The following is a 27,557-nucleotide window of genomic DNA, read 5'->3' as shown; positions in this document are numbered from 1 at the left end:
TCTGTACAATGGGATTTTGCACTTTTCCCACTAGATTCTGTGAAATAAAGATAACCCTGCTGTTGAATCAAACATTACATGATTATGTTTATCATGGCAAAATGTTTATTATTATTATGGGCATGTAAATGCATGCTGCATGTTAATCCTTCATAGTAAATTAAGAAAAAGAAAACTTTCAAGTGCCATTTGCAACATGAATCAAAAATATTCATTTACATTCATGACAACAACCAACATCTGTAGAAAAGCTACACGTGAAAGCAGTGCAGTTATAAATATGCTCTTTCTCCAAGACAAGAGCAAACATGTCTGGCCTTTACATCGGGAATGTCATCGTTTACTTTGATTAAACAGCAGCAGTGCATTTACTTTCACCAGGCTGCAAGCAACTTTCATGTAATACTCCAAACAATGTGTACATGTTCAGACCATTTAAACAGATTTTCTTCTTTTGCAGCCTCTAAAATTGAAACAGTCCAGTGTTGAAGTTTAAAATCCAGTGTTCTGTCAGTACTTGTTGATCCCAAATATCCGTACTCCATGAAACTGAGGCAGCTTTGGGAGGAGGACGCTAAGGAGCGAGCACGTGTTGATGAGGAAATGCGTAGGATCGTATTTTGTGTAGAAACTTGCAAGAATATATCTGTAAAGAAAGAGAGTGAGAGAAAGAAAGCATCAGCATGAATTCTTCAGGATTATAACACACACACAAATACATGATAAAACAAAAGTACATGACACACAGAAAGTTCAGGCTGAGAATATTTGGCCTTAGCTTTTCAGTTTTTGGCCAACCTCAATCCCAGAAACTCATATTCATCACAACAATTTTAAACAAAATTACAAATCTAAAAACAAAAAGAAAAAAATTCTAACAAACTTCTGGAACCAAAGCCAAAAGAATTATCATTGGATTCAACCTATAAAAGGGGATCATACAAGTTTAACCTCTACTATAAAAATCATATAATATATATATATATATATATTTAATATATATGTTTTAAAAAAAACTGCATTTATTATAAATGACCTCTCATGCCCCATCGTCCATGCCTTCACAGCCCACACTTTGGGAATCACCGACCTACGTCTATCACCTCAGACCTTTTCCTCTTAGTTTCACTGAACCTCAGTAGCGGTGGTTAGCATGAATGAATACATGCAAATTGCTTTTCCCGAGCGTCCCTAACTAGGGTTTTGAAATCCAAAAGGAAAAAAAACAAAAACAAAAAAAAACAGTCACAGAATAAAACAGGGGATTTAACAGTGAGTTGACAGATTTGTTTGCTTTCACTTGCTTTCACTACCATCCCTGCTGGCTTACTAATTTGCTCAGCTGCAGTCAAAATTATATTGAAACTGGTGTACTTTTTTACTTTTACTCTTTGGAGAACTATTAAACTGCCAAATCTTTTATTTATTATAAAAGCAGACTACTTTTTAATTTAATTACTTTACACAAACACATGTAGGACTCATGTTGGCTAAAGAACATAGCAAAGTTTAACTTTCTATCCACTGATAAGGGCAACGGGTAATTCTTGGGGTAGCCAGTCGCTATTTGGGCTGATATTTCTGTTTCTGTCGGCTGATCACTGTTAACAAATCCTTTAAAAAGCGGTTAAAAGCCTAAATTGTTGTCAAATAACATACAGCAGTTATGCAACCTTTACATGTTAAATTACTCATCCTAATGAAAGTGAAACTGTAAGCTATCTGTGACGTTCTGTTGTGAACAGTGTATGTACTTACAGAACAATTGGTGAGATGGTAAGAAATTTGCGTGAAGATGTGAACTGGACGCCGTAATCCATCTGTTCCCAGTGTGTGAGCAGACGGGCTTTGCCTTGGTCTGGTGTTTCAAAGGGAGTGCCCTTCACTGTGTGCAGAAACAGGTACATCACCTGCAGAGGAGACGTAACAACAGTCATCTACAAACATTATCAGGGGGAAGAAGAAGTAATACTCCATGCAAGTTCAAGTGCAACGACGAATCAAGGAGACATTTCAGTCACTGCCCGGAGAGCTGATGTTTTCATTAACCCTGGAAGTGACCCAACAAATTTTCCCAGCTCTGACATGTAAGAGCAGTATTGTGGAGAGCAAAATTACCTCCCCCAGGTGCAAACCACACTGAAGGTATAAACCGTGGGAAAAGAAAAACAACATACATTTTGTCTGATGTGCACTGCAAAACTGGTGGTTTTTTTGGTTTTGTTTTTTAAAGAACAGCGCTTCCCTGAGATATTAAAACAACAACTAATACACTTTCAACAACAGCAGCAATTCAGCTGGTTTTTAGATTTTCAATCATACTGATGTAAAGCCAAAATGATTCTGAAACAATTGCCAATGTTCACTAATTTTTAGTCACTGGAACTGAAAATGATGCTGTACATTGGTTGGCTCCAGTTTTAAATGATATGTTACCAGCTTGCCTCTTAGACCAAATTATTATTCTTAAACTATTCATCTAAAGTTGATGAAGTTGGGCTCTTATACAGATTTCAAATGTGACATTGAAATTTGACCCTTCAACTTCCACTCTGACCTTAGATTTGACCTTTCTAGTAGCAGGAAATCTAATGCCACACAGTAAAGTTACATGTTTTCTTAAAGCATATTAAAATATTAGATATAAAATATCTCACAAGTAATTTTTTTAGTTTTCTTTCACAATATGCTGTATAAAGTACTGTAAATAATGGAAATTGTACCAGCGAAATGCATGTAAACTTAGTACTAAGTAAATACTTTCTTTTATTGATCCCCTTCACTCTTAACCCTGTAATGCAGAGTGCATCACATTTGAATTCTTTCGTATCTCTTTATCCATCACACATCATCAGTGTGATGGATAATCCTACAGGGATCGGAAAATGCCAGGTGTAGTAAAAAAATATCCAAATTAAAACTCATAATGCACATTTTTATTCAGCTTTGTTTTAAATTCTCAGAAGAATCAATAAAGACTCCAGTTTCAAAACGATTGAATATTCTGGCAAGTACTTAATGGTTCGGGCTTTACAGCGATAAATAATTTGGTTTTGTTGCGGAAACATCCACAAACTATGTATAAAAATTGCAACAATTCCTAAACAGTTAATGCAGTTTTCTGGAACCCCAGAAAGTCTGCACTTCAATCACTGTTTGAGTTCAAATCCACTGTGATGGTGTACAGAGAAAACTACAAAAACTGAGTCTTAACTCAACAAATTATGGACATAACTGTATTAATATATAAAACTATAAACAGATGAGAAGACATAAGCTTACAATTTATAAGTAAAACTCATCTAAGCAGCAAATTGGTGAAAATTTAAAAAAAAATAACAACTGTACATGATTTGAATTTAGCATATCAAAATCAAAAATTTTTTTATCTCTGAAGCAGACGACTTCTGATAAACTGTTTAGCACTGTTATGAACAACCAAGATCATGGTACTTCACAAAGTTGTACTTTTCTCATTAACTCTGGACACCAGCACGCTTTACTGATATTGGGGGAGGGAGGTGTTAAGGAAAGTAGTGCTGTGTGCTGATCTGCAGATTAAATGCAAATGAAAGCGTGACCACAATTTCAGTTTCTTTTCACCTGAAAACAGATAAACCGATATTTTACGACACATACGCACCCTACAGTAAAACAGACAATGCCACCTTTCAGCATGTAAAATGGAATAACATCCCAGGATCACGCAATATTGTTAGGCGGGGGTGCCACACAAAAACATGTCAGCACAAGTCATGATAAAACTGAAGAAAAGCTGATTAAATATGCAAGTGTCCACTGTCTTTGACGTCATATACCAAAAGGTTTTACTGTCATCTATTTGTCAGTTTAGTGTAATAGCATTGTTTAATAATTTGATGTTTTTATGATCTCACAAAATATAGAAGCTAAATTATGAATTAATCAGATTAGATTCTGATATTATCTGTCACCTGCTAGACTACAAATACTAGCAACTGCCAGTGATAACGCTCAGACTCCTAGTACACAACTATTGTATCAATTTAAAAATCCTATGTCGACTTGTCCCACAGTTATCAGTCGTGTCCAAATTCATGGGCTGCATTTGTAGGCCGATTACATCACAGCGACGCGACGAAGGCTGTCCAAAGTCGTACACTCCTCCGAATGCAACCGACAAATGCGTCCTCCTTTTCCCTGAATTTAAAGGATGGGTCAGGTGTATCCTTCGTGGCCCATCATATCCCAGAATTCATAGCGCGGCCCAGCCAATTCCAGTTATAAAACAATGGCGGCCACTAAGTTTTTAATATTACTCTTATTACTCTGGGTCACAAAATAAATGTTTAACATATTTTCAGGCGAGAATGTGGGTCTGTAAACTTCAAATATCTGCTCAGTTTATCAAGACATCGCATATTTGCAAAAGTGCTCTGACGTTTTCGGAGACGTCTGTTATCCACCAGCTCGATAGCTAGCCGGGGGCTCGAGGGTCACTTGAGCCGCCGAGAGCAGCAAACTCCCGGCAGATCATTTTTCAGATTATCGCGGTCTTTCGCTACTCAGGTTAAACGTAATATATAAGTCACTTAGATAACCTAAAAATGTTCTTGTTTGGCTTTTTTCAGTGTTTTATTTGTTCATGAGTAAATCGGTTTGGCTGAGATTAAAGTTATTAGGTTACATAAAATAAAACTTTATTAATCCCCCGGGTGGGTTCCTCCTTGGTTTTCACACAGCTGACTAAACGTCAAACAGAAAACTTATTAAACAGAAGTATGAGACAGTCGAGAATTTACACCAGTGTCCTGTTATATTTTAGATAGCAAGGAGCAGACGGCTGAGTTTATTAAACTCCACCGAGACAGCGGCGACACAAATCTGAAGGCTAGACCGTCCAATTTCACAGCCGTTTACTTCCGGCCTACCCAACCTTCTGACGACCTCGCCCACGTAGACCGCGAAGGGCGAGTCCTCAGGAGGATGCAGCCCATGAATTTGGACACGACCATCATGTTCAGAAGACTCTCAGAAAACTTGACCTCTGACCTGTAGGTTGAGGTCCCTGAGATCTGAACTTGTCAGAGATTTTTAGTAGCTACACCATCAATTTGAAGCTCTCGTGTCCACGCTGCCTGCCCATCCGGAAGCCCATCAACCTTTTACGGCTGAAAGGTAAAAACTGAAACTAAGTGTGGAAAAAGATTTTAGTTAACTGAAATAAAAACTGAAACTAGGCTCATGAAAAAAAGAAAAATGAACTGATGAACTGCATGAAAATGTTCATTTCTACACAGCACAGCTGTTTAGGCTTTACTGACCAGATTGTGGATGACGTTAGTTAGTGTCCAGACCAGCGGGACAGTGAAGAAAGGGATGCTGAGCAGGACGATGTGTAAGACGACAGTGAGCAACAGATAGGTAAGCCATATCCCTCTGCTGTTCATCACCCGTGTGTTGGGGTTTACCTCGCTGTGAGCGACGCCCACATTCATCTAGAAAAGGAAAGAAAATGTAAATGGAAAAAAACCAAACAAAAACCCACATGCTTCAGAAGCACTCAAATGTAAACATTTGACCCCACAGAGTTCCAGCTTCGAGACGTAAGCAAGCAGAAACTTGGACAATTTAAACAGTAGTAATTTTATAACAGTGGCTAATTTCAGTTGCTTTTTGTTTTGTTGCTGTATTGCGAATCATCTTTTTACGTTGCGTTTTATTATTTTATTTAAATGTTCATTCATTTATCTCCTTTATTATATTTTACAGAACTTTTTTCTCTTAGGTCATTTTTATATTTTTGAGCTCATCATATTGTATTTATTTTTTTCAGCTAGTCTACTTTATTTATGCTATTTTATTATAGATTTTGTTTAATGGTTTGGCTTGTGTAACACAGGAATTTCCAGATATTTGGGATACCTAATGTAAATCTTATCTTCACATCAACATGCCTATTAGCAACAAAGGTATCTGTTTATGCAACAAAAGCTTCAAAAAGCTTTACATTACAGCAGTGACTACAACCTTTGCACGCAAGCTCAGTACATTGTTTGTTCCTGAGTTTTGCTTGCTGTACCTTTCATATAGACAACAATAACGTCAAGATCTTGATCTGCTCTGCAGCTAAAAGGAAGTTAAATCAGTGAATAATACTTTTAATTTATTCTGGGCCATTCCATGAAAAAAAACCAACAACAATCCCATGTGACCTGTCAGAATCAGCTGGTTTTTTTTCTTCATTTTGTACAATCACTTTAGTACATTTCGTGCAAAATGTTACTTTCATACTATCAACATTTTCCAAGTTACAGCAGCATGAAGTATGCTAAGTAGGGAGAGAGATGAAATCCTTATTTTAATTCAAATTATTTTTGTATATTTTATAACTTCTTCAATATAAGAGATAAAATTACACACCAATTAAAAAGTACAAAATGTTTACTCTCCCACTATGTCCTCTATGACCTCCAAGGGTCTGTGACTGTTTTAAATGCTTTCATAATATGCTTAGATTATTTTAGAAAGACATTTTGCTGATTTTGAGGAGGTAAGGAGTGGGTCCATATTTTTTCATGGAAATGTTTTCTGTCATGTTAGCTACTCATTTCATTCATATAAAAAGAAGCAGGGCTATCAAACTAATTTTAGTTCATCAGTGCAGGACTGTGCAAACTGTATGTGACGTAATCTTGCAAATATAGCGCTTATAATGTGGGAAAATCCCCCACACAATTAACTGAATCTAATAATATTAAGCCCAGTCAACTTCATACAGGTAACAAGTAGGGCTGTTTGATATAACGATATATATCGGATGATGATATACAAACGTCTATGTTTCATTTTACGCTATCGTTTGTTTCGTGGTATTGCAAAATAAACTGTTTACGGCAATATTTTTTCACCGTTTTGATGGTCCCTGTAGTGGCTATATTAATTTCTTAAAGTTCTCTCTTTCTCTTATATTTAATATAACCACACTACAGACGGACAAGCGCCTGTTTTTATGCCTTGTGGTTAGCAACAACGACGGTAACACCATCGCGTGTCCGCTTGTTTATGTTCCACATAAACCTTTCACAATAAAGCTCAAGATCCTGTTGAGACTTTTCAAAATAAATTGAATCACGTGAAAGAGCAGATTATTTACGGATGAGAAGTAAAAAAGAGCCGACAGGTGCTAAAAAATAAACCTTAGACTCAAACGTTAGAACAGGCTTTTCCCCGCAGCACGCTGTGTAATAAATACTCACAAAGAAAACGGCGGCCGTTACAACTTATGTCTAAAAATATATCGTTTCATGCATCTGTTAAAACACTCGACTCCAGGTACGTGACGCGCAGCTGGAAACACTTCACCCAAGTCGAGCTGCCCGAGATTCACAGAATTTACAGAAAATGTTACATTTTTGTGATTTATATCGTTATCGGACGATAGAATTCTTATATCGGGATATGAGATTTTGGTCATATTGCACAGCCCTAACTGTGGTCACATACAGGTAACAAGTATAAACTTTTCAATTAGAAGTTACTTATGGCATCGAAGAACAAGAACAGCCTAATAATGTGTAAAGAAGCTTATCTGCTTATCTTATTAACACTTTTTTTCTCCCTGCCTTTGAAGAGATGCTCTGTGAAATTATTTTGTTTTAGTGGACACTCATTAATTATTTCCTTTTACTGGAAGTAAGCTAGCTCACTTACAGTAGCACTGGTAAAAAAAGTTTTTCGGTCATCTCAGAGAAGCCAATATCTCAACAATGACTCAAATCCACAAGCTTCAGGTTATCGGTTATCTGTTGAAACCTCTGAAATCAGTCTTTTTCAGGTTGTATTATATCTAGAACTGGCTATAACCCACCAAAGTGTAGAAATCCCCCCTGTGGGAGGCATTTAATTGGGGGAAGTCCCTCTTTCTTGAAGTCTAAATTTCAAGCAGTGGTTTATGGCCCCTATACAGCCCAATCTGATCTGAAACAAGATAGACCACTACAAACAAATTACACATTCATCATCATCCAAATGTTCCTCTTTGTTTAAGCTGTAAAAAGTCCTGAAAATGCTCACATTATATGAACTATTCACATACAAAAACCCTTCACTTGGTTTCACTTTATTCATGTACCATTCACTTTATTAGGCACACCTTTCGAATACTGGTTGGACCCCTTTCACCTTCAGAACTGCCTTAATTCTTTGTGGCTTAATTTCAGCATGGTGCTAGAAAATATTCCTCAAAGACCTGAGTTCATACCGACGTGATGCTTCCTGCAGTTGCTGCAGATTTGTCAGGTGCATATCCATGATGTTAATCTCCATTTTTACCACATCCCAAAGCTGGTGTTTGCATTGAGATCTGGTGACTCTGGAGGTCATTTGAACTTTGTCGTGTTCAAAAAAAAAACAAAAAAAACCAGTTGGAGATTCTTTTCAGCTTTTCTGGAAGCAGCTATCAGAGGAGGGGTACATTCTCTTTTGCTTATGTCATTTAAATGATGCTCTGTTACAGCGACCCTGAGAGGTCGAATGCAACACAACATAATAAAAGATCAGCAAATAGAGAAATTCTACGCAAGCACAGAAAAAGCACTGGAATTCAATCTCGCAATTGTTCTGTCATTTTGTCTTCCCCAAAACACTTGTGTTTTACAAGTTGGATTTTTTTTGGTTTCAATTTCTGTTGTGCTTTATTCAACCTTTGTGTTTTTGTGTGCTTTTGCAGCATTTTGCTATTCACTGGTGTTTTTTAGGTTGCAGTGCATCTGACCTGTCAGAGCCACCATATCAGTTGGCACAAATTAACCGAAATGTGGCATGAAAACACCCCCACACCAAAACACCAGCAACACCTCTCTGTGTTTAATTATTCGTTATTATTAATCCCCTGCTCTCTTCCACAGCGTGTCTTTGTCTGTTTTCCTGCGTGTTGTGGATTCAGAGGTGCTTTTCTGGATGTAGTAACTTGTTTTTTAAGTTATTGTTGCCTTCCTAACAGTTCAAACTGTTCTCCACTGACCTGTAGTATCAGCCAACCTGGCTGATGTCTGGCTCAAATTCAAGTTCAGATGTGACAAATTATTAATAACCTGCTATACAATGTTTTCTGGTAGGAAAAAAACAAACCCCCAAAACTTTCCATCTTCTACAAAGCCAGCTAAATGGCTCGTTAACATGCTTCTAGCATATTCAGACTTTCAAACCTGAGCAATGTTTGAACATGAATCTCTCAAAAATTTTAAAGATAGAAGTAAAAAATGTTCACTAGCCTCTTTTACCATCAAACTGAATGTAATTACTGATTGTAATTTTTTGTACAAGAATAAGTGCTGCAAGAATTCTAATAAAACTGCTCAATCCACAATGACAGTTGAATGAAAGTAGCATTGTCTTCATTTCTGTGACCTTTTTTATGCTAAAAAGTTTTATTTTGCATTATTGCGAAATTCAACTGCATACCATTCAGAGGTTCTCACTAGTTAATTTTTGCAAAGTGATTTTTGATTCATGTAGGACTTTGCAGGACTACTTGATATTTAAATGTATTTTATCAAATCAGAGATCTTAATTCAAGGTAACAGAGGCGAGTGAGCATTTCAAACCTTTGTCTTATTTTTTATATATCCATGTTCAAACACTGCCTTAGATCTCAATCTCAAATCGGAGCTGATTTAACAAAGAAATATTACAAAAAAAAGTGACGATTTGAGATGGAATAACCCTACTTTGACATTTCAGTCAAGTGTATCAATTTGCCTTTTGTTTATAATCTCGTTAACTTCCAGTTAGTTTCCAGAGTGGGCTTTCTTGTGCAACTTTCGCGTTAATCTTTTTTCTTTTCTTTTCTTTTTTTTTTTTTTAAACATGCTCTGCAGGGGCATTTAAAATTTAAATTAAAGAAGTTCAGAGTATATGTCACATTGCAAACACAGCACTTTGTTGGTGCAGATGTCTCAAAGTCATGCAGGCATGACAGTTTCAAATGCACACAATCCCCAAAGCCTCAACTAGCATGATGAGGGTTTGGAAAAAAGCGCTGGGGGGGGGAAAAACACTTAATACGAATTTTGTTTTGGTGGCCAAAATACACGCTTCCTCTCAAGTAGATGCACCAAAGGCTTATCGTGCTAGATGTGGTCAACGTAAGCAGCATGATGAGGCTTTGGGAAAAAGTGCTGGGGGGGAAAAATGACTTATTATGAATTTTGTTTCGCTGCCAAAATACACGCTTCCTCTCAAAGTAGATGCAACAAAGCACATGCACCAAAGCCTTATCATGCTAGATGTGGTCAACATAACTAGCATGTTGAGGTTATGGGAAAAATGACTCCACCCGACTGAGTTCTTCTGGTTACCAAAACACACGCTTCCTCTTTTAGCCGTCCCCAACATCAGTGGGCCAACATTCAGTCGTCTCACCGCAATTTTCAGACTCCTTAGACTCGAACAGTGTTAAATATACCACAAGAACAACACAGACAACCTTTCAGAAAATGCTCAGACTTTTCGAGTATATTATTTAACTAAATACGAGTCACGTGACGTTCGCGGGCTAGCTAACAGCCGCTACCTACAGGTTGACAAGCTAACACCAGTTTAAATGTACTTTAATTACAATTAATCGTTTCACACGATACGTAAGCACTGAGGACGTAAACCGATTCCGTCGTGCGGTGAGTAACAAATCTAGCTCGTGTGGTATTTCTAGATTTAAAGCGCTACATTTCACCGGAGAAAACTTTACCTTCCTGTGTTGTCGTAGCTCACCAGGAAATTCCTTGTTTTGTCTTCTTAACCCCGCCTTCGCTTGAGCTGGACTGGTTCCTCTGTCAAAACTCCAGCCTGTCTTTAACAACGGCAGGTAAACAGGTGAAAGGGGAAAACTGTGAGAGGTACACTAAAGATCAGCTGTCCAAGAAATTCCCGAGATGCCCCAGTAAATGTGTTGGCCACAATTTAGTGCTACTGTTAATTCCCATATAACTACCTAGATATCAGGGTGGCTGCAGGCATGCAGAAGCTTTCAGATCATCTTTCAGGAACGCACATGGACAAAAAAACAAACAAAAAACAAACAAAAAAAACCCTTTATACACTTACTCGCTGGGCACTTCATTAGGTACAACTGTTCCACTGCTTCTTAACACATCAATGTAATTAAGAATCACGGCAGCAACGGCGTTATTTGAGCATGTAGAAATGGTCAAGACGACCAGAGCGCCAAAATTCAGAAAAAAGGTAAGGTAACAGACTTTGATGTGGTGCCAAACAGGCTTGTGTATTTCCAGAGCTGCTGATCTACTGGAATTATCACACACAATCATCTCAAGGGTTTACAGAGAATGGTCTGAAAAACAGAAAGTATCCAGTGAGCAGCAGCTCTGTGGGTAAATTCCTTCTTGATGCCAGAAGTTATAGGATAGCGGTCAGGCTCCTTTAAGCTGAGAGGAAGGTAACAGTGACTCAAATAACCACTTTGTCATCTTACACAGTTTTGTGGTTTTTGAGCTTTCACATTCTGTTTGTTATTAAATATCTTCAGTTGGTTTCTTAAGTTTGCCTTCCTATAATTATTCTGAATTATTATTATGCCTTTTATTGCCTATTATCGGAGAGCATTTGTTTTCTCTTTTGTAAGTTGAGTTTGTGAATTATATACTCGTGCAGTTTGATTTGCCATCTTGTTTTTTTTCCCCCATGGTAGCAGTTTGTTAGTGTTGTATTCCTTCTTGTAGTTTATCCTGCCTCCCTTGTGTTCCCTGTATATAGTTAAGATCCCTGTATCCATTTTCCTGTTTAACTTTGATAGTCATGATTTTTTTGTGCCTTGTGTTCAGTTTGACCTTCTTGTCTTGTGTAATTAGTTTTAGCCGTATCTTGTTGCTCTCCAGCATCCACTTTCCTTGATTTCCTTGTGTTTACTTTTGTCTCAGTTTCTTCTCATGTCATACTGTTTGTCAGTTTCCCTCGTGACTCTTTTTCTTTTTGTTTAGGGATCTTGTTACCTGCTGCCTGCTGGACACTGGCTTGCCAAAATTGGATGATGAAAGATTGGAAAAGGTTTTCAGATGGATTGGAGGGGTCAAAAATAGGGTAAATAACTTAAACCTATGAGCAATTCAGGGTGGTGGTAATGTAATGGTGTGGGGGATATTTTGTTGTTACACTTTGGGCTCCTTAGTACAAGATGAGCATCATTTAAACACACTCTGAATCAGTAGTGTTGCTGACCATGTTCACCCCTTTATCACCATAGTGTACCCATCTTCTGATGGCTGCTTCCAGCAGGATTCACTGCATGGAAATTGCCTCCACAGTCACCAGAACTCAGGCCAGTAGAGCATCTTTGGAATGTGGTGAAATAAAAGGTTTTCACATCATGGATATGCGGCCAATAAATCTGCAACAACTACATTAAGCTATCCTGTCACTATGGATTAAAATCTGTAAATGTTTCCAGGAACTTTTTGAATCTCAGTCACAAAGACGGCAGCTCTGAAGGCAAAAGGGGCTCTGACTCAGTACTAGCAAGGTGTACTAATAAAGTATGTAGTGAGTTTGTATGCACTAATCTAAATATTCAGCACAATATCCTCTGCAGATTAACAATAACTCTCACACTAACAATCAACAAATGGGGTGAATTTAGGGAACATAAGATTGAAAAGCACAGTAATACTAGGTTTGGTTTTCTTGTCCGATGATTGATAGTGGAATGTTTTTGTTAAGCCACTAGAGTCACTATAATGTTCTCATCAGTGTGACATGACATGTTGTAGTGGTTAAGGATCAAAGAGGAAGTTGACTTTGAAAAGCAGAGGAAAATGACACAAGCTAGTTTTAATCAAATATATTACATAAGTGATTATAGTGAACATGATGAAACCAGTAAATTTTCTTCTTATCATCATCTCTATCTTAGGAACATGATATTAGATCATCCAAACCAAGTAATTATCACCCGTGCAATAGAAAAGTATTCAACAGACTCTATATCAGTGGGTCTTCATATGTGCCGACACCAGATCAACAACAAAAGGTTCATGAACTGGTTGAATGTTGTCAGATGAGATATTCTAACCCTCTTTTCAGGATTCATGCTAACTACAGCCATATTGGACCAACGTTACAATAAAATAATAACACTTGCTGGTGTAGTGAATAACACATTTGCTAGAAATCCCCAGGGGGTCACAAGCTAGCTTCTGGGCCAAGAAAGCAGCCAAAAGTACCTTCTCTCATTTATCAAATAAACAATATACAGGCAAAATACGAGCCAAAGGACCATGTCGATGTGACCCACTGCATCTTAAAAGGAACACCAAACAACCTCTAAAACAACAACAAGAATATAATTCAATTTCTAGTGCATATCAGAAAATCTGTAAGAAGTAGCCTTCTTTTATTATTCGTTTAATTTTATTTTTTTATTTTTGAAATAATGCATCATGCCCATTGCAACTTCAGTTATTAGCATGTTGATTGGCCATTTCTCAGGTGGTTTTATAAGGTAATAATCTTTCCCCCATTCTGGGTTGGACAGGACACATATGATAACAGTGGGTCTTTCTAAAGTGAGGATGGAAGCCATGACATGACAAATACCTAGTCACACATCTATTGGTAAGAGCGTTGTTTTTACAGTAAAGAAATGAAAGTTGAGTTCAAATTCATAATGATAAAAACATGATTACATGAACTATTATGACCAAAAAACTATAAACTAAGTATGAACGGAACTGTACAAAAAAGTACTTAACCTAGTGTAAGCCAATGATAAATATCTGCTGTTCAAACCACCCAGATGTTTCCAAAAAGTTTTTGGCTTAGGTTACACGTTCAGAATATGATATGATCATGTCCTTCTGAGACCCAGTCTATTCATTATGTCCTCTGTAGTGGACAAAAGAGTTAAACCGAAAGATTTCCTCAGTTCTCAGGAGGACATGATATGACCTTTTCACATCAAATAGATGAGGGTAATTCCATCTCAGTTCATCGTGTTTAATAAAAAAATTCCCTCCTCACAGCTTGTCAAAATATTGAAAAAAAGGGGGGGAAAAGTACATTTAATATGAATTGTAAAACAAAATAAACAAAAAGAAATAGGAAAAAAATGGAAGGTTTCCTGGCTTTATTAATGTGGAATCTTGGGAATGTAGCTAAAGTTACTGCAGCATGATTGATGGAAGTCCCTAAGATATTTGGATGTTTGGTCTTTGAAGGTAGATTTGGATGCCTGTAGAAATCATAATTTAGTATGTGTGGGAATAATATTTAATAGACAATTCATGTATGGCAGCCAAAGATTATAACAAATTATATCATTTCTAAAATTCACAGATTTTAAGATAAAAGACCTAAATTATAACCAATGATTTTTGTTTACTAGGCAAGAAGGCTAGCTCTGATACTAAGGCTTCAAATATTAATTCTAACAATATGTAAAGTATTTCCAATATATAATTTTTAATCAGTAATATTTTCATCAACAGTGCTCGGTAATTCAGTTTATTTATTTTTTAAGGGAAACTATAGTCGGTACACAAACAACTTTTTTCCCTTTCAAGAAATCATCGACTGAATGCAATCGTCAGGTGTCATCAAAATTCACTTGACTTCCTTCAAATAAGTCATCCTCTTTAATACATTTATATATTTTTGTTTTGTGTTGTAATAGGAGGACGTTAAAATCTGTCCAAATCACCCTTAATTAACCCCAAATTCTTATTTATGGTTTACATAAATATTTACTTTTAGTGCTGTTTAGGAATGCAGTGAAACTGAATTTTAAATATTCATAGCTGACAGTGTTTTATGCAGTAAAACTAAACCACTCTGCCAGCAGATGAAATATTAGTCTAGTGTAAAAGTATTATGAAGCTAGTATTGGAAATTACTTTAAAACTATGACTAGGTAACCTTTGTATTCCTCTTTTCTACTATAGAGATGAATAATATAATCATGTTTTCTACAAACGGGTCTTGCAGCTCAGTATGTTTTCCATTTGTAACTCTGAGCTATATCTTTGTCTATTTTTTTGTACAAAGCCACCAGTGAACTACAGAATTATACTGTTAGCTTCTATGGTATCGTGGGCATTGATTAATTTTGCCATGAAATTAAAAATAATACATAAATGGAGTGAACTGACATTCATAGTCTTTTCTAGACTTTCTGACTACCCAGAATGCTTTATACTGTAGTATGAAGTGGCCACATTTAACCATGTAGTCATACATTCATTTGATTATACCGTACTTTGTTCTACACATTATGTACTTTATTTACCTCACATCCAGTTAGCCTCACATGAATGGACTGTGTAGGAAGACTGGACTACCTGAAAGGAACCTTGTGAATTCACAGGAAGGTCCCAGCTACTTTGATGTTCTTAGTTCACAGACTAATTGTTTTTTAATCCTTGAAAACAGGATGTCTTCACTTGGAGGATCTGAATTTATTCTGTGAAGAGCAATTGCTCAGTTGAGTCATGCAAATGGCCTGTTTTGATTCTCTGTTCCTTCTGAGCAGATACTTCAGTTTCAGTCCGGCTGTGAATGCACAGCACTCACTTGAGAAAGGAAGTGGTATTTTTTCCCTAAGACCATCAAGTTTATGCTGATAAATCGAGAGTTAAACTCGATATCTATTTCACTTTGACATCTTGTTAAGTTGCATTTGTTTTCTTAGTATCAAGTTTGTGAATTTGTTTAACAGTCACAGGTGTCGAACTCCAGGCCTCAGTGGCCGGTGTCCTGCAGGTTTTAGATGTGTCTTTGATCCAACACAGCTGATTTAAATGGCTAAATTACCTCCTCAAAATGTCTTGTAGTTCTCCAGAGACCTGGTAATAAACTAATCATTTGATTCACGTGTATTGACCCAGGGTGTTATCTAAAACCTGCAGGACACCGTCCCTCGAGGCCTGGAGTTTGACACCCCTTGTTCTTCTTTATACTGCAACTCTGTAATGAGTCTCTATGTGCAACGTTACTGGCCAACTCCCTTTCCAAACAGTGTGTATTCTCTCTTTGATAAGAGACTCCTTAGCTTAAAAATAAAGAAATGGCTTTTTGCTAAATGGAGAGCAAGGGGAAGCAGTCATCACTAACCTGCATTTTTGGTTTGAGCAGTCAAAAGGGCAAATGCTTTGACTCTTATAGCATTTATGTTATATTATAAATATAGTGAGAAAGAGAAATATGCTCATCAGCTGAACCCAGACAACACTGATTGTACAACTGATGATTGATTGTAAGACTGTCTGCAGTGACGGTCTTACAATCATCAGTTGATTCACCATGAGCTTGATTCACAGGCGCAAGCAGTCATAATCATCTTGACACATAAAAGGATAATTATTATTAGTATTATTATTAGTATTATTTTTACACAACACAGCTGCAAAAAAAGCTCTGGAAGTAAGCCAGTCACCTGACCATCCTTTTCTCTATTTAATCATTTATTTTTGTTTTTACATAAACATCAGTTTCAGGTCTCTAATAGATGCATATTTTTTATTTCATTTCCTTTAGTCAAGCTTTGTGATTCAATGCCTGCCCCTTCCACAGTAAGCAAACAGTTGGGTGAGTCAATCAGCTGGAGCGTATTTTTTGTGCCAGAGCCCCGTGACTTATTAATCCCACCAAGCTTCAAAAAACATAATTTTGCATAATGAGTACTTCTGATGATTCCAGTTGATATAGCCTATTAAGATTTTATTTATTGAATGCAGAACTCATAAAATGGGCTTATATTATGATTTATTAATCTCTTTTACTTTGTGAAAACTGAGTTAGCCATTGGGTAAACTCCAGTGCAGTCCTATTATAAAGCTGAAGTAAAGTAAACAGAGAATCTCTTTGTAGCTGCTGTTGATGCATTGTGATTTCAGAATGCTCAGAGCAGTAAAGTGTTTAAGTATAAGTGTGGCAATTCATTCTTAATTTAAAAAGCTTGATTTTATGGAAATGGGAATACCTCTTAGGAGGGAAATAAGTAAGCCTATGCCAGTGGGAACAAAGTCAGAAGTACTGTTTGCTATTCTGTCACACTGAGGAGACTCCTCTTCAGTAGCACGAGAGCTGTGTAAAAAAGGAGAAAAAGAAAGTGATGTTGTTACTGAACTGGCTGAATGTCTTGGATATTCTGAAAAACTTAAGCTTGCTGCGTCAGACATTTTTCTTTAGGGAAATTTAATATTTACCTCTGAGTCTTTTATTTGCCCTTATTAAACAATAGTTGAATTGTCCACACAGAATTTGTCTGATCATCTGCAGCAGTTGATGGGTTATAATCACTTAGTACTTAACAATGAGCTGTAAACTCAAGTGTGGAAATTCAACCTTGATTTGATGAGTCTGATGGTGCAGTAAGGGAAGCGTCTTGGAGAGCGGGAATGAGTAGAATGATTGAAGAGAAATAAAGCAGAAGTGCTGTTACCTGTTATGTCACTCTGATGTGGTTGCTTCCCAGCATTGTGTGAAAACAATTAAAAAGCACAAATCATGTTATTCCTAATGACCACTGACTGAATGTTCAGGGTGTTCTGACAAACTTTTTTGAGTGGAAAATGTATATTTATCAGTATATTTTAGGGGATGATGTAAATGAGAAGTCATAGAGGGGCTCAGAATAAGAGAATTTCTATCCAAAAGCAAGCAGCTCTAAGGAACCTCTTCTTTGGTCTAGACTGAAATTTTGTAAAGACATTTATTGTCCTCAAAGAAATATGGATCAAATAACTAACAGCGGCGCTGGCTTGAATACTGAAGCCAGAGCTAAGGTGACCAGATGTCCTTCTCTAAGTGTCCCATATTTGGATGACCATGCACTTTTCTAAAGTCTGGCTTCCACCTAATGGTTGTGAAGGGAAGGATTTTTATTGCAGTAAAATGAAGGTTAGCCTCTCTAATGCTATGCCCATCGGTGAAAATTACAAGTCAACAGAAAGTCACAAACTTGGCAGATTTTGTTGAATATGATGGAAAGCACTGAAAGGAAAATGAAGCACCAAGAAATATACTGAGAAATGGAGGTTTTGTCATTTTCTGCTAGAATTATTTTTCAGTTTCACACAGAGGGGGGAAATGTTTGTTTCATAATTGGCCAAATTGTCAGATATGGCTCCATACCTCCTCCAAGGTATGTCAGTCTGTGCATGCATCTTTACTGAATCCCAGTGACTTTTATCATTTGAGACCACAAAAAACCCCTCAGTTTTCTTTTATTCTTATTGTATTAACATAGTAAAAAAGAGTAGGAAAGGTCAACACAGTCAAATATAATATGTATCTGACTACCTCCCAGCACTGTTAATGTGTCTGAGTTTGTCCAAGTCAAACACCATATTTAGGACAGGCAGAAACCCCCCCCCCCCCCCAAGAAACAAACAAACAAAAACAAACTACTACTACTTATATTTACAGGTGGCCACATCATGGTCTCTGCTGCAATGTGTGGCCAAACTGTTCACATATATGCTAACAATTACCACTTGGAGATTTTCTGTTTTGGCTGCAGTGTTTATCTCCTTCTGACTCACTACATCACTGCACTCAAACCACTTCCCCCTTCCAACTCAGACTTGGCTTTCCCTTGCCAAGTCTGAGTTGGCCATCCCTAGTCATTTTCCCTTACTCTTCGCAAAAATCATTTGACCTATGCTGTGTCTCTCACTTGGTATCTACACCTGAGTTCACCTGGTTATTGTCCCTCTAACAGTAAAAGGGGGGGGGGGGGGGGGGGGGGTAGTGCTGGAGGATCCTGAGGATATTGTTTCCCGGTAGCATGTGCATGTTGTTAAATAAATAAATAAATAAAAAGAGAAGTGATGTCATTGCTATTGACCACACGATTACCGTACACTATGTTCTGATGAATTTAAGCGTCACACTTTTTTCACACAATTAAACAAGAAGCACTCTGAGAGCACAAATATCCGCCAACACAGGTCCCTTTCTGGGCAGTATTTACTTTTATAGTAGTAAATGAATTATTGTATTATGGACATGTTCATTTTGTTTTCTTTGTTCTTTTTACATATACTTTAAGGAGTTTGTAGTGCAGTAAAAAGAAGCACACAGTAGAAGCTTTTGTTATTTGCTCTGTTGAAACCTATTTTAATATACCTGACATAATTTTGAGTATATTTATTTGTTATTTTTGTGGATATAGTAAATGTGTAGCATTAATTTTAATGTTTAGTAAAATTTGCTTACATTTTTAGTAAATATCAGGTGAATAAAGTTTTTGATCACAAATTCATTTTGTTTTTTTAATATATCTGTATATATTGGCAAAAAAGTCTTACAATATATTTTGTTTTCAAATCTTTGACAAATAAATAAATTAAGCTGACCTTGAAATTCTCAGTGAATGTAAGCCAAATTTGAATGGATTGTTGAAACCCCACTCTCCAAAAGTTGATTCATGTGGACGTAGCGTTTTCAGTGGCAGAAATGTTTCATCACTCATCCAAGTGACTTCTTCAGTCTCAGCTGACTGCAGGTTTCCCCAAATCTTAAAAACAGTACATTCGCATAGTGACTGAAACCAGCCCACTGAAGGAACAATGGGCTGGGTGGTCAGTTCCTTCATCATGATTATGCAAATTCTCATGACCACTGATCAACAACCACTGACCAAACCACATTTTCTATAGTGCCATTATCAATCATATTATTAAATGGCAATGGGTGGCTGCATGTGGTAATGAGGATTTCTATGTGTCTGATCTCTTAGATGACATGTTTGCCTCATTTGACCAAGGTGAATTTCTCCCAAGGGAGACAATAAAGGCTAATCTAAGAATCCTCTGATTGACCAATCGACATAATCATAAACCAGGGGTCCCCAATCCTAGTCCGCGAGGGCCGGTGTCCCTGCAGGTTTTAGATCTCACCCTGGGTCAACACACCTGAATCACATGATTAGTTCATTACCAGGCCTCTGAAGAACTTCAAGACATGTTGAGAAGGTAATTTATCCATTTAAATCAGCTGTGATGGATCAAGGACACATCTAAAACCTGCAGGGACACCGGCCCTCGTGGACTGGGATTGGGGACCCCTGTCATAAACGACGAGCGTTTCAGAATCAGGGACACTGAACAGCTTAAGTGTTTGCAACATAATAGAGCACACTCACAGTATGGACAAAAAAAGAAAAAAAGTGGATCATGAGCTGCTGTTTTGACAGCTGCTGTTTGAGTTTAAATAAATAAAAAAAGACTGTACAATATGTTCCAGTATGGTCAAACATCTTTACACAGCCATCTAGTTTTTTTGTTTTGTTTTTGTTTTGTTTTTCAGCAGTAATTCTATTGATTAACTTGAGCTGTCCTTTCCAAAGGTGGGAAGGAATAACTGAAAATCTTCAGTTTCTGCAAAATAACAGACGCAAACAGTTGCTGTTTTGATACTGGTGCAAAAGCAAAAAACAAAAACAAAACAAAACATTTTGAGTCACATTGGCAGCTCTTCAATCCAGACTGAAATTTTTAATATTTACATTTTAGATTTTTATCATAAAGCAATGGACTTAGGGGGAGAGAAGACAGGAGTTAATAATATGCATGATGAATGAGGGGAAAAGGAAAGAAATGCTCAGTGCATCACTGGAAGTTCCCCAGTCTGTAAGCTTTATCAAAAGGAAAAGCTTGCATTATTGTATATAAATCATGTGATTACATCTGATTGCCATGAGTATATTGTGTCGTATTTGGTGATCTTTTCATTTTGCAATCTAATTGGTTCAAGATTTTTTTAAAGGAAATAATTTTGACCTAATCCCTTCAATACACCGCCCAGGATTTTTTTAAATTATCATAACCGTAATTACAAAATCTCTCGAGTGACTAATCGTAACATTTCTGAACTTCCTGATTGCATCACAAATCCTCTGCAGAGTAAACGTCACGTCACGTCTCATACAATAAACCATGCAGGTGATTTAAAAAAAAAAAAAAAAAAAAAAAGATCCTACCCACAGGCATCAAAAGCATCCATTGCTGATTAGTGTAGCACCTTAAATGCTGTATGTGGGTTCACATCTGTTATTTTTCTTTGTGTGTTATATTTGACGTGATTACTTATTGAACATTTTTCAGTTTTTGCAAATGTGCTCAATAGGTAAATAATTTCCTCATGTGCTCCGAGAGCCAGGAAAATAAGTTGTGCTCTCCAGCAGTGGATGGAAACTGTAGAGTATGGAGTTTCGAACTCACAAAGAGTGCAGGTGGGTGGGACACGAGGGAGGCGGAATAATTTCAGGATATCAAATCACTCACAGTAGGAGAGACTTCCTTGTTGAGCAGCCTAGAGTGCCTTTACGCTCATTAATACTTCCTCTTCCCCTTAAAAACGTGTCACATTCTCTCTCTTTTCCCCTTTCTTTGAATTACCGCTGTACATGCGTTGCATCATCTGAATGCAAACAAACAGGTCTGAGCAGAGGCGTTGACTGGGAGGAAATATGCAGGAAGTAGTGCAGCAGGAATGTTTTAGGAAAGCACAGCTTCCTTTTAGCACCATAACATTATTATTCAAAATTATTCAATGAGAAGAGGGATACCTCAGCGCAGGTAACTTCATAAATTTCCTGAATGAGTAAGCATTTATTGTGATCGTTTGGGCAAAAAGAACAATCGCCATAGGATAAATAATATATATCTAAATAAATTTAAGGGTCAAAACACGTTATCATGCGTAGCAGTTTTTATTATAATAAATATTGTATACAGTTTGAATGAAAAATACAGTGGTGAATACATTAAGTATTCATTGATTATTATGAATAAAAACAATAAATACAATAAATAAAAACTTCAATAAATATATCAAACCTTTCGGAAAGATCATTAAAATCGATAAATTATTAACTACAGAAAACTGCACTACAAACTGCGATCACTGTGATCAATTTAAAAGATGCTCAATACATTGAGTATTTAAAATACTGTGAGGTTCTACATGCATTTCTGAGTCGTCCCGTCTGTGTGGTGAGCCGGATCTCCAACTGAAAGGACGCGAGCGGTGAAGATGGAGAAGGAGAAGAGTCTGTCCAGAATGTAGTGACACAGATACGGCTTCTCCCACTCCGGAATTGTTACTTCTCCGACGGCTAGATCCTGCAGAATCAGACCGATCAGCAAGCATGCTGTATCAGTGCTGTTGTCAAAAGCAAATACTTTGATGACCAAACTTACCACTGCTCCCCATTCTCCCTTCGAATCAGCGCACTTCGTCACGTCAGTGTGCAGCTTATTTATCACTGGCACCACCTGGCTGGCAAACTCTGAGCACCTTTCAAATTCAGAAATCCTCCTCACCAGACTTCTGTAACGGTCAAGGACTTTGATGATCTTCCCAAAGCATGGCTAAGGACGAAGAATAGACAAAAAGGATTAGAAATCGCACCTAATCAGATAACATATCGTATTTTGAAGTCACAGATTTATGTCAATATCAGTTCAATTAAATTCATGTCACAGTTTATAATTCTTATAGGTGATATTACCAGAGATTCCTGTTTGAGGGTCCCAGGATCACACATGTCTTTTGAGTTCATCCACACAAGTAAGGTGCTAAATTGTATCTCTTCCCTCGTAACTAATCCCTTTCGTGCCTGCAGAACATTTGGAAACAGTCGGTATGAGCACATCGTGGTACAATGTAATGTATCTCCTGTGAGAAAAACCTTTCATACTTTAAAACTAGACTTTTTAAATGTGTTTATTGCTTTGGCATCGTCTAAGCATGCGTTTGAGTGAGCAAAACATATTCCAAATGCGCAGTAAAAAGTTTGTTTTCCCCTCCACTAGTGGTTAAAAAGGAGAAATTAAGAAATAGCTTGGGAAAAAAATTGAACAACTCACCTCCAGAGATACATTTCTAGCAATTTTATTAAGTTCCAGCGAACTGGTCTGTACGTCAACGCAGGATTCTTGATGCCCGGCTGGAGCAGCAGACGCGGTGGAAAAAAACATTAAAGAGAGAACAGCAAAAGTAAAAGAGTGCGCCATGGTTAGTTAGTTGTCTCCTGCTGTGAGATCCTTTCTGTGAGAGAGGTGCTGGGACCTTAAATATCGTCTGTTAAAAAGAACTCGCCCCGTCTGAGTGTGATTTGAGAATGAGAGCGCGAGGGATGCTTTTAACGTGTCAATGCAGGGTTTCCCAAGGGCTTCCCTCTCAGGTGTGAGCCAATTAACTACGCAACAGGAAGACAGGAAACGCATTAGGTAATTCAGGTCGAATTCATTGGAAGAATGCGAAACTCCGATCATAACAATGATATTCGTCGGCTTGCAAAATCCACGTCTTTCCCTTTTTTAATTATTGAGTTGCTCTAATTACACATCATATGAAATTAGTCAGCGCCACCACAGTTTCATGCTTTACTGTTTGTGATAAGGCTACAAGCGAAAAAGGCCAACTCGCTTAAACATTTTCTAATCAAAGTTTCACATCGGGGCACAGTCATGCTGTTACCCTCAAAGGGAAAACTGCATTCACCGGTCACTTAACTGGGGACGCCTCACTCGTACCAGCCTTGTGCCTGCTGAAAGTGATTTGCGATTTTGTTGTTTCTAATATCTTTGCTCATGTTAATAAATGCCATGTATATATGTTAAATATATATGTTATATATAAAATAAAGAAGTTACCTGTTTTGCAAGTTTAGCTATTTGTGACTGCGTTGTTGTACAATACCTACTTTTTAGGTTTATGATCAACCAAGCCTTTTTGGGCACATAAAATATCTTTATATGAATTCCATATTGCCGCCCTCTTGGCAGGATCTCTCTTGAAAGAAGTATTTTAACATCAATTTCACTTTTTACCAGATAAATAAAAACAATATGTAAAACTAACTGGCTGGTGATAGGAATGTTCTTTTTGATTAAAAATGGCTTGATATCATTCATGAGAGATGTGTTTGGCATTTGTTTGACAGGTTATAGGACAACAACGTCATTTTTATTTTTATTTGCAGACTGTCACTCTTTGGCACAAGACCTGGTTGAGCCCTCCGTTGTGTGCCTTAAGCACAGTCTTAATTCTTCGTGTCAAACCTCAAGATGAAGGTGACATTTATCAGAGATTGTGGTTCATATCGGCATGATAGCATCAAATAGTTGTTGCGGCTGCTTAACCACGATGTGATTCTCCATCATCCCGAATCTCGACTTAGATCTGGTGGCTGTGGAGGCCATTTGAGTACAGTGAACTCACTGTCATGTTTCAGATAAGGCTGCTGCCATCAGCTATCAGAAGATGGGTACACGGTTAGCAAAAATACTCGGGTCGGCAGGCTGTGGGCTTTAAACCATGACGCTAAAGAGCCCAAGATGTCCCGCGCCGTATACAATACAATGAAAGAAAGACAAAAGAAAAAATCCAGGTTAGCAACAATGTTATTCAGTCTGACAATGTTCATGTCTTCCCCTTTATGGGTCGCTTTAATCGTGTAATATCAAATCATTCACAATGACCACATTTTTCACTTATTATGTGCGAAAGATTACAAGGAAAAAGACACCAACTAAAGTCTTTCTAATCAAAGTTTCACATCTGGCGAGGAAGTGAGAGTAACCTTTGTATTTCAGAGCGATAACGAGGTGAGTTCTTATTGGGCAAACTTTCCGTTTGTGTCCATGATCTGCCCCTCTTCACTACCAGAGAAAAACCAAATAGTCTGTTTTTTTTCTGAGAAAGAAAAAGTTCAGGGAAGACATAAGATATACACTTCCTTTATCTTTCCCATTTCTGTTCAACGTTATTGCGAAAACACACAAACACTAATGATTTGGTCCTGCTATTACATTTACTGACCATCTATGTGTTTATTTGTCAATTAAAAAGCTTTGGTTAGAGACTTTATTTCAGATTAGCAGAAAAATGCATTAAGCTCCTACCTCTGTCAAATAGCTCATCCTCAGCTGATAGGATAAACACATATATGGCGTTTTTGTCCAATCAAGAAAGATTAACACGACAGAGGATCCGAAAATTGCGGGTCAACCATCTCTTTCACACACTCTCTGTTGCTTTGATGTTCTCGCTGCTATGGGAGATTTCCCCCTGAACAACGTCAACATACGCTGCTATGTAAACCCCTGGATCACGCACAGTCCCACTTCTGTGTGTCCTAGTTGTTGCTGGGATTAATCACTTCTAACTTGTGGCTGCGCAGTTAAACCACGCGATGCTATAGGCACTCACTGTGACACGACCAGGGGGAGAATATAAACTGAAACCAAGCTGATTAAACTTATGATATAGGGGAAATAAACAAGAGTGTGTTGGTGTAATCAAGGCGACCGTTATCATTATTATTATTATTATTATTATTATTATTATTATTACTTTTAACTGTAGGGGGAGGGAGAGGACATGCCAGAAAAGGTTTGAGAACCACTCAAAAATACGGCAAAGACATGACCAATAAAAGCATAAACGTTATAGCTCCTCACTTTAGGCTTGTGAGAAAACCATATTATGCACATAATTCTTATCACACTTTGTCCAGGAATAAAAGTCCAGAAAAAGCTCCTGCTCAGGTCGTTTATAGTCGGTTTGTGCTGTTATCAAATGGTGCAGTCCTCTTTGTTATTTTCAGTAGCAGCGAACAATTACTTTTATTATCCACACTAAATATTTCGTTTAGAAATAATTTGTATGGCAATAATTATTTATTAGAAAATATTGGAACACATCCGGTAGGTGCAGGTGTTTTACCAAGGCAGTAATCCAAGATTCAAAGATATTTAGTTTAATATGATTTTTTTTAAACAAAGAAAGAAAGAAAATCGGAGGGAGTTCTTGCATTTCACAGAGTTTGCAAGTGATGGATCATAAACTCGTACTTCCACAGTTTATCGACACATGCAGGTGAAACACCACGGATACCTTTCTGTAAAAAAGAAGAGCCATCATGGTTCCATCATAACAGTTTATATTAACTGCCACATTTGATTATTTCTGCGCCATTCATTTTAATATCTTCACTTTAATTTGATACAAATGCATATTTATTTAAATATATAATTTCTTTTAACACTCCACGTTGATTTCTGATCGACTTCACTATTCACTTTCTGTGATGGCAAGCTCCACAACTCACCACTAGTTGCTTCACTTTAGTTTACTCTGCAGTCAATACTTTAAATATATTTAACTTATTGTCCAATATATTTTTTCTTTATTAAATGTATTTTTCTCCATCACACCTTCCAAGGTTTATATGGACTGCGCACATATCAACACTGCAGGGCCAAAGTTCTGTTTTATGGTATAGTACAGCAGCTTTCTTTGGCTGAGTTACCTGGGGGTTCTGTTTCTCCTTTCCAGTTGGCAAAAGGTTTGGCAAAAGGTTTGGCAAAGGGCTGGGGGATCTGAAATACCGCTGACAGCCTCATTGGACTAAACCACATGCTTCATTGCCTCGGGGGTGTTTGGAGTTTGTTTAATTGTTTTGTGTTAATTGGTTATATGGCAACCACTTTGTTTTCCCCTTGTCTTTCATATAATTTAGCTAAGCCAGTAAGTTCCCTTGCGTCATTTCAGGTGACCAGTTTTTCTTATCTTTGTTTGAGATTTTGTTAGTGGTTATTTTGAGTTTAGTTTATTGAGTTGTCCTCTTTTATTGGTCTGCCTATTTAAGGTTTTGGCTTTGTCAATTATTTTTCATATTTTTGGATAGATAAAATCCAATTTTTGAATTAAACACATGTGTCCTATGCCTTGGTCCCTGACAAGCAGTATAAGAAATAAGCGTAAGAAATAAGAACTTTTGAAGCACAAGTAGTTCTTTAATCACCTCAATTACCCTACAAAGAGACAAGATTTATTTATTTATTTTAAATAAATGATTGCTTTTCCGTGGACACGAATTATCACTTTTCCCCTACGTCTTTAGTGTCACTGAACACGCTTTGTGGGTTGCGTCACCATGATAACATGATGATTCCCAAGTTTAAAACAAAGATTTAAAACTTGGGAATTTGTTGAATTTTAATATTCTCTAAGCCCAAGGTAGCATAGTTTTTAATTCCTAAATTTAAACAAGCGACATATTTTTAATTCATTGCGTAGTCGAATTGATACAAGCCATGTGTGAACATCTGTGTATGAGTCTAAATCCACCGCCTCCAACCTCATCATATGGAATTTTTGACATCATTTGGAAAATATTATTTTTATGTCGATGGACACAGATAAGAGTGGATTGATGAAAAGTCCCTCATCTTGGGGGAAAAGGTCGTGATTATTTCCCGAAGTGCGCTGAACGGCTGGCCATCAGTGAAGTGCTAAAGAATTATTTTAAACTAATCTTTACATTGAAGAAAATCGTGTTATAAACTCTGCTTTTTATGTTAGAAACAGCCCATGTTTAATAGCAAGGTTACATATATTTCACTGAATATAATTTACACATTTATCCCAGCTGTAGATAAAGAAATACCATATTTTGAATTACTATTAGCTGTTTTTAATATTGCAAATTTGATTTGACATAGCAAACGATAATTGAAACTATCAGGATGAGTAATCACTGGCAAATCCCA

The 27,557-nt window shown here is 37.2% G+C and overlaps 2 protein-coding genes and 1 long non-coding RNA gene across 4 annotated transcripts; 1 reads left to right on the top strand and 2 right to left on the bottom strand.

Moving 5' to 3' along the window:
• Positions 1-82: 82 nt before the first annotated feature.
• Positions 83-10,831, bottom strand: ormdl2 (ORMDL sphingolipid biosynthesis regulator 2). Its single transcript, XM_004560438.5, has 4 exons — positions 10,730-10,831; positions 5,304-5,477; positions 1,759-1,910; positions 83-646 (listed from the first exon to the last, which is right to left on the bottom strand). The coding sequence occupies exons 2-4, from the start codon at positions 5,475-5,477 to the stop codon at positions 511-513; spliced, it is 462 nt and encodes a 153-aa protein (XP_004560495.1). The 5' UTR covers positions 10,730-10,831; the 3' UTR covers positions 83-510.
• LOC143414182 (uncharacterized) lies at positions 10,343-18,364 on the top strand. 2 transcript variants are annotated; one of them, XR_013094702.1, is made up of 3 exons: positions 10,343-10,658; positions 11,979-12,078; positions 12,242-18,364. It is a non-coding gene; the product is annotated as an uncharacterized LOC143414182 (long non-coding RNA). The 2 variants fall into 2 exon arrangements; XR_013094701.1 differs by lacking the exon at positions 10,343-10,658 and having other exon boundaries at positions 10,825-12,078.
• A 3,323-nt stretch (positions 18,365-21,687) lies between these two features.
• On the bottom strand, positions 21,688-23,150 carry LOC143414325 (uncharacterized). The gene is made up of 4 exons (XM_076878463.1): positions 22,866-23,150; positions 22,508-22,615; positions 22,197-22,367; positions 21,688-22,118 (listed from the first exon to the last, which is right to left on the bottom strand). Exons 1-4 carry the CDS (start codon positions 23,010-23,012, stop codon positions 21,957-21,959), a joined length of 588 nt encoding a protein of 195 aa, XP_076734578.1. The 5' UTR covers positions 23,013-23,150; the 3' UTR covers positions 21,688-21,956.
• Between the last annotated feature and the right edge of the window lie 4,407 nt (positions 23,151-27,557).

This window comes from Maylandia zebra, linkage group LG20, assembly GCF_041146795.1.
Source record: "Maylandia zebra isolate NMK-2024a linkage group LG20, Mzebra_GT3a, whole genome shotgun sequence".
NCBI lineage: Eukaryota > Metazoa > Chordata > Actinopteri > Cichliformes > Cichlidae > Maylandia > Maylandia zebra.
The sequence above is the reverse complement of the archived record's forward strand: the minus strand, read 5'-3'. Positions and strand labels throughout refer to the sequence as shown.

Bases quoted from the DNA above. Each gene is read 5' to 3' on its own strand.
- ormdl2 (XM_004560438.5), bottom strand. From the start codon at position 5,477: ATGAATGTGGGCGTCGCTCACAGCGAGGTAAACCCCAACACACGGGTG. The intron at 1,911-5,303 runs GTCAGTAAAGCC...TCTCCTCTGCAG, and splicing joins CTAACGTCATCCACAATCTG to GTGATGTACCTGTTTCTGCA. The intron at 647-1,758 runs GTAAGTACATAC...CTTTCTTTACAG, and splicing joins ACCATCTCACCAATTGTTCT to ATATATTCTTGCAAGTTTCT.
- LOC143414325 (XM_076878463.1), bottom strand. From the start codon at position 23,012: ATGGCGCACTCTTTTACTTTTGCTGTTCTCTCTTTAATGTTTTTTTCC. The intron at 22,616-22,865 runs GTGAGTTGTTCA...AATGTTCTGCAG, and splicing joins CTAGAAATGTATCTCTGGAG to GCACGAAAGGGATTAGTTAC. The intron at 22,119-22,196 runs GTAAGTTTGGTC...CTGATTCTGCAG, and splicing joins AGGGAGAATGGGGAGCAGTG to GATCTAGCCGTCGGAGAAGT.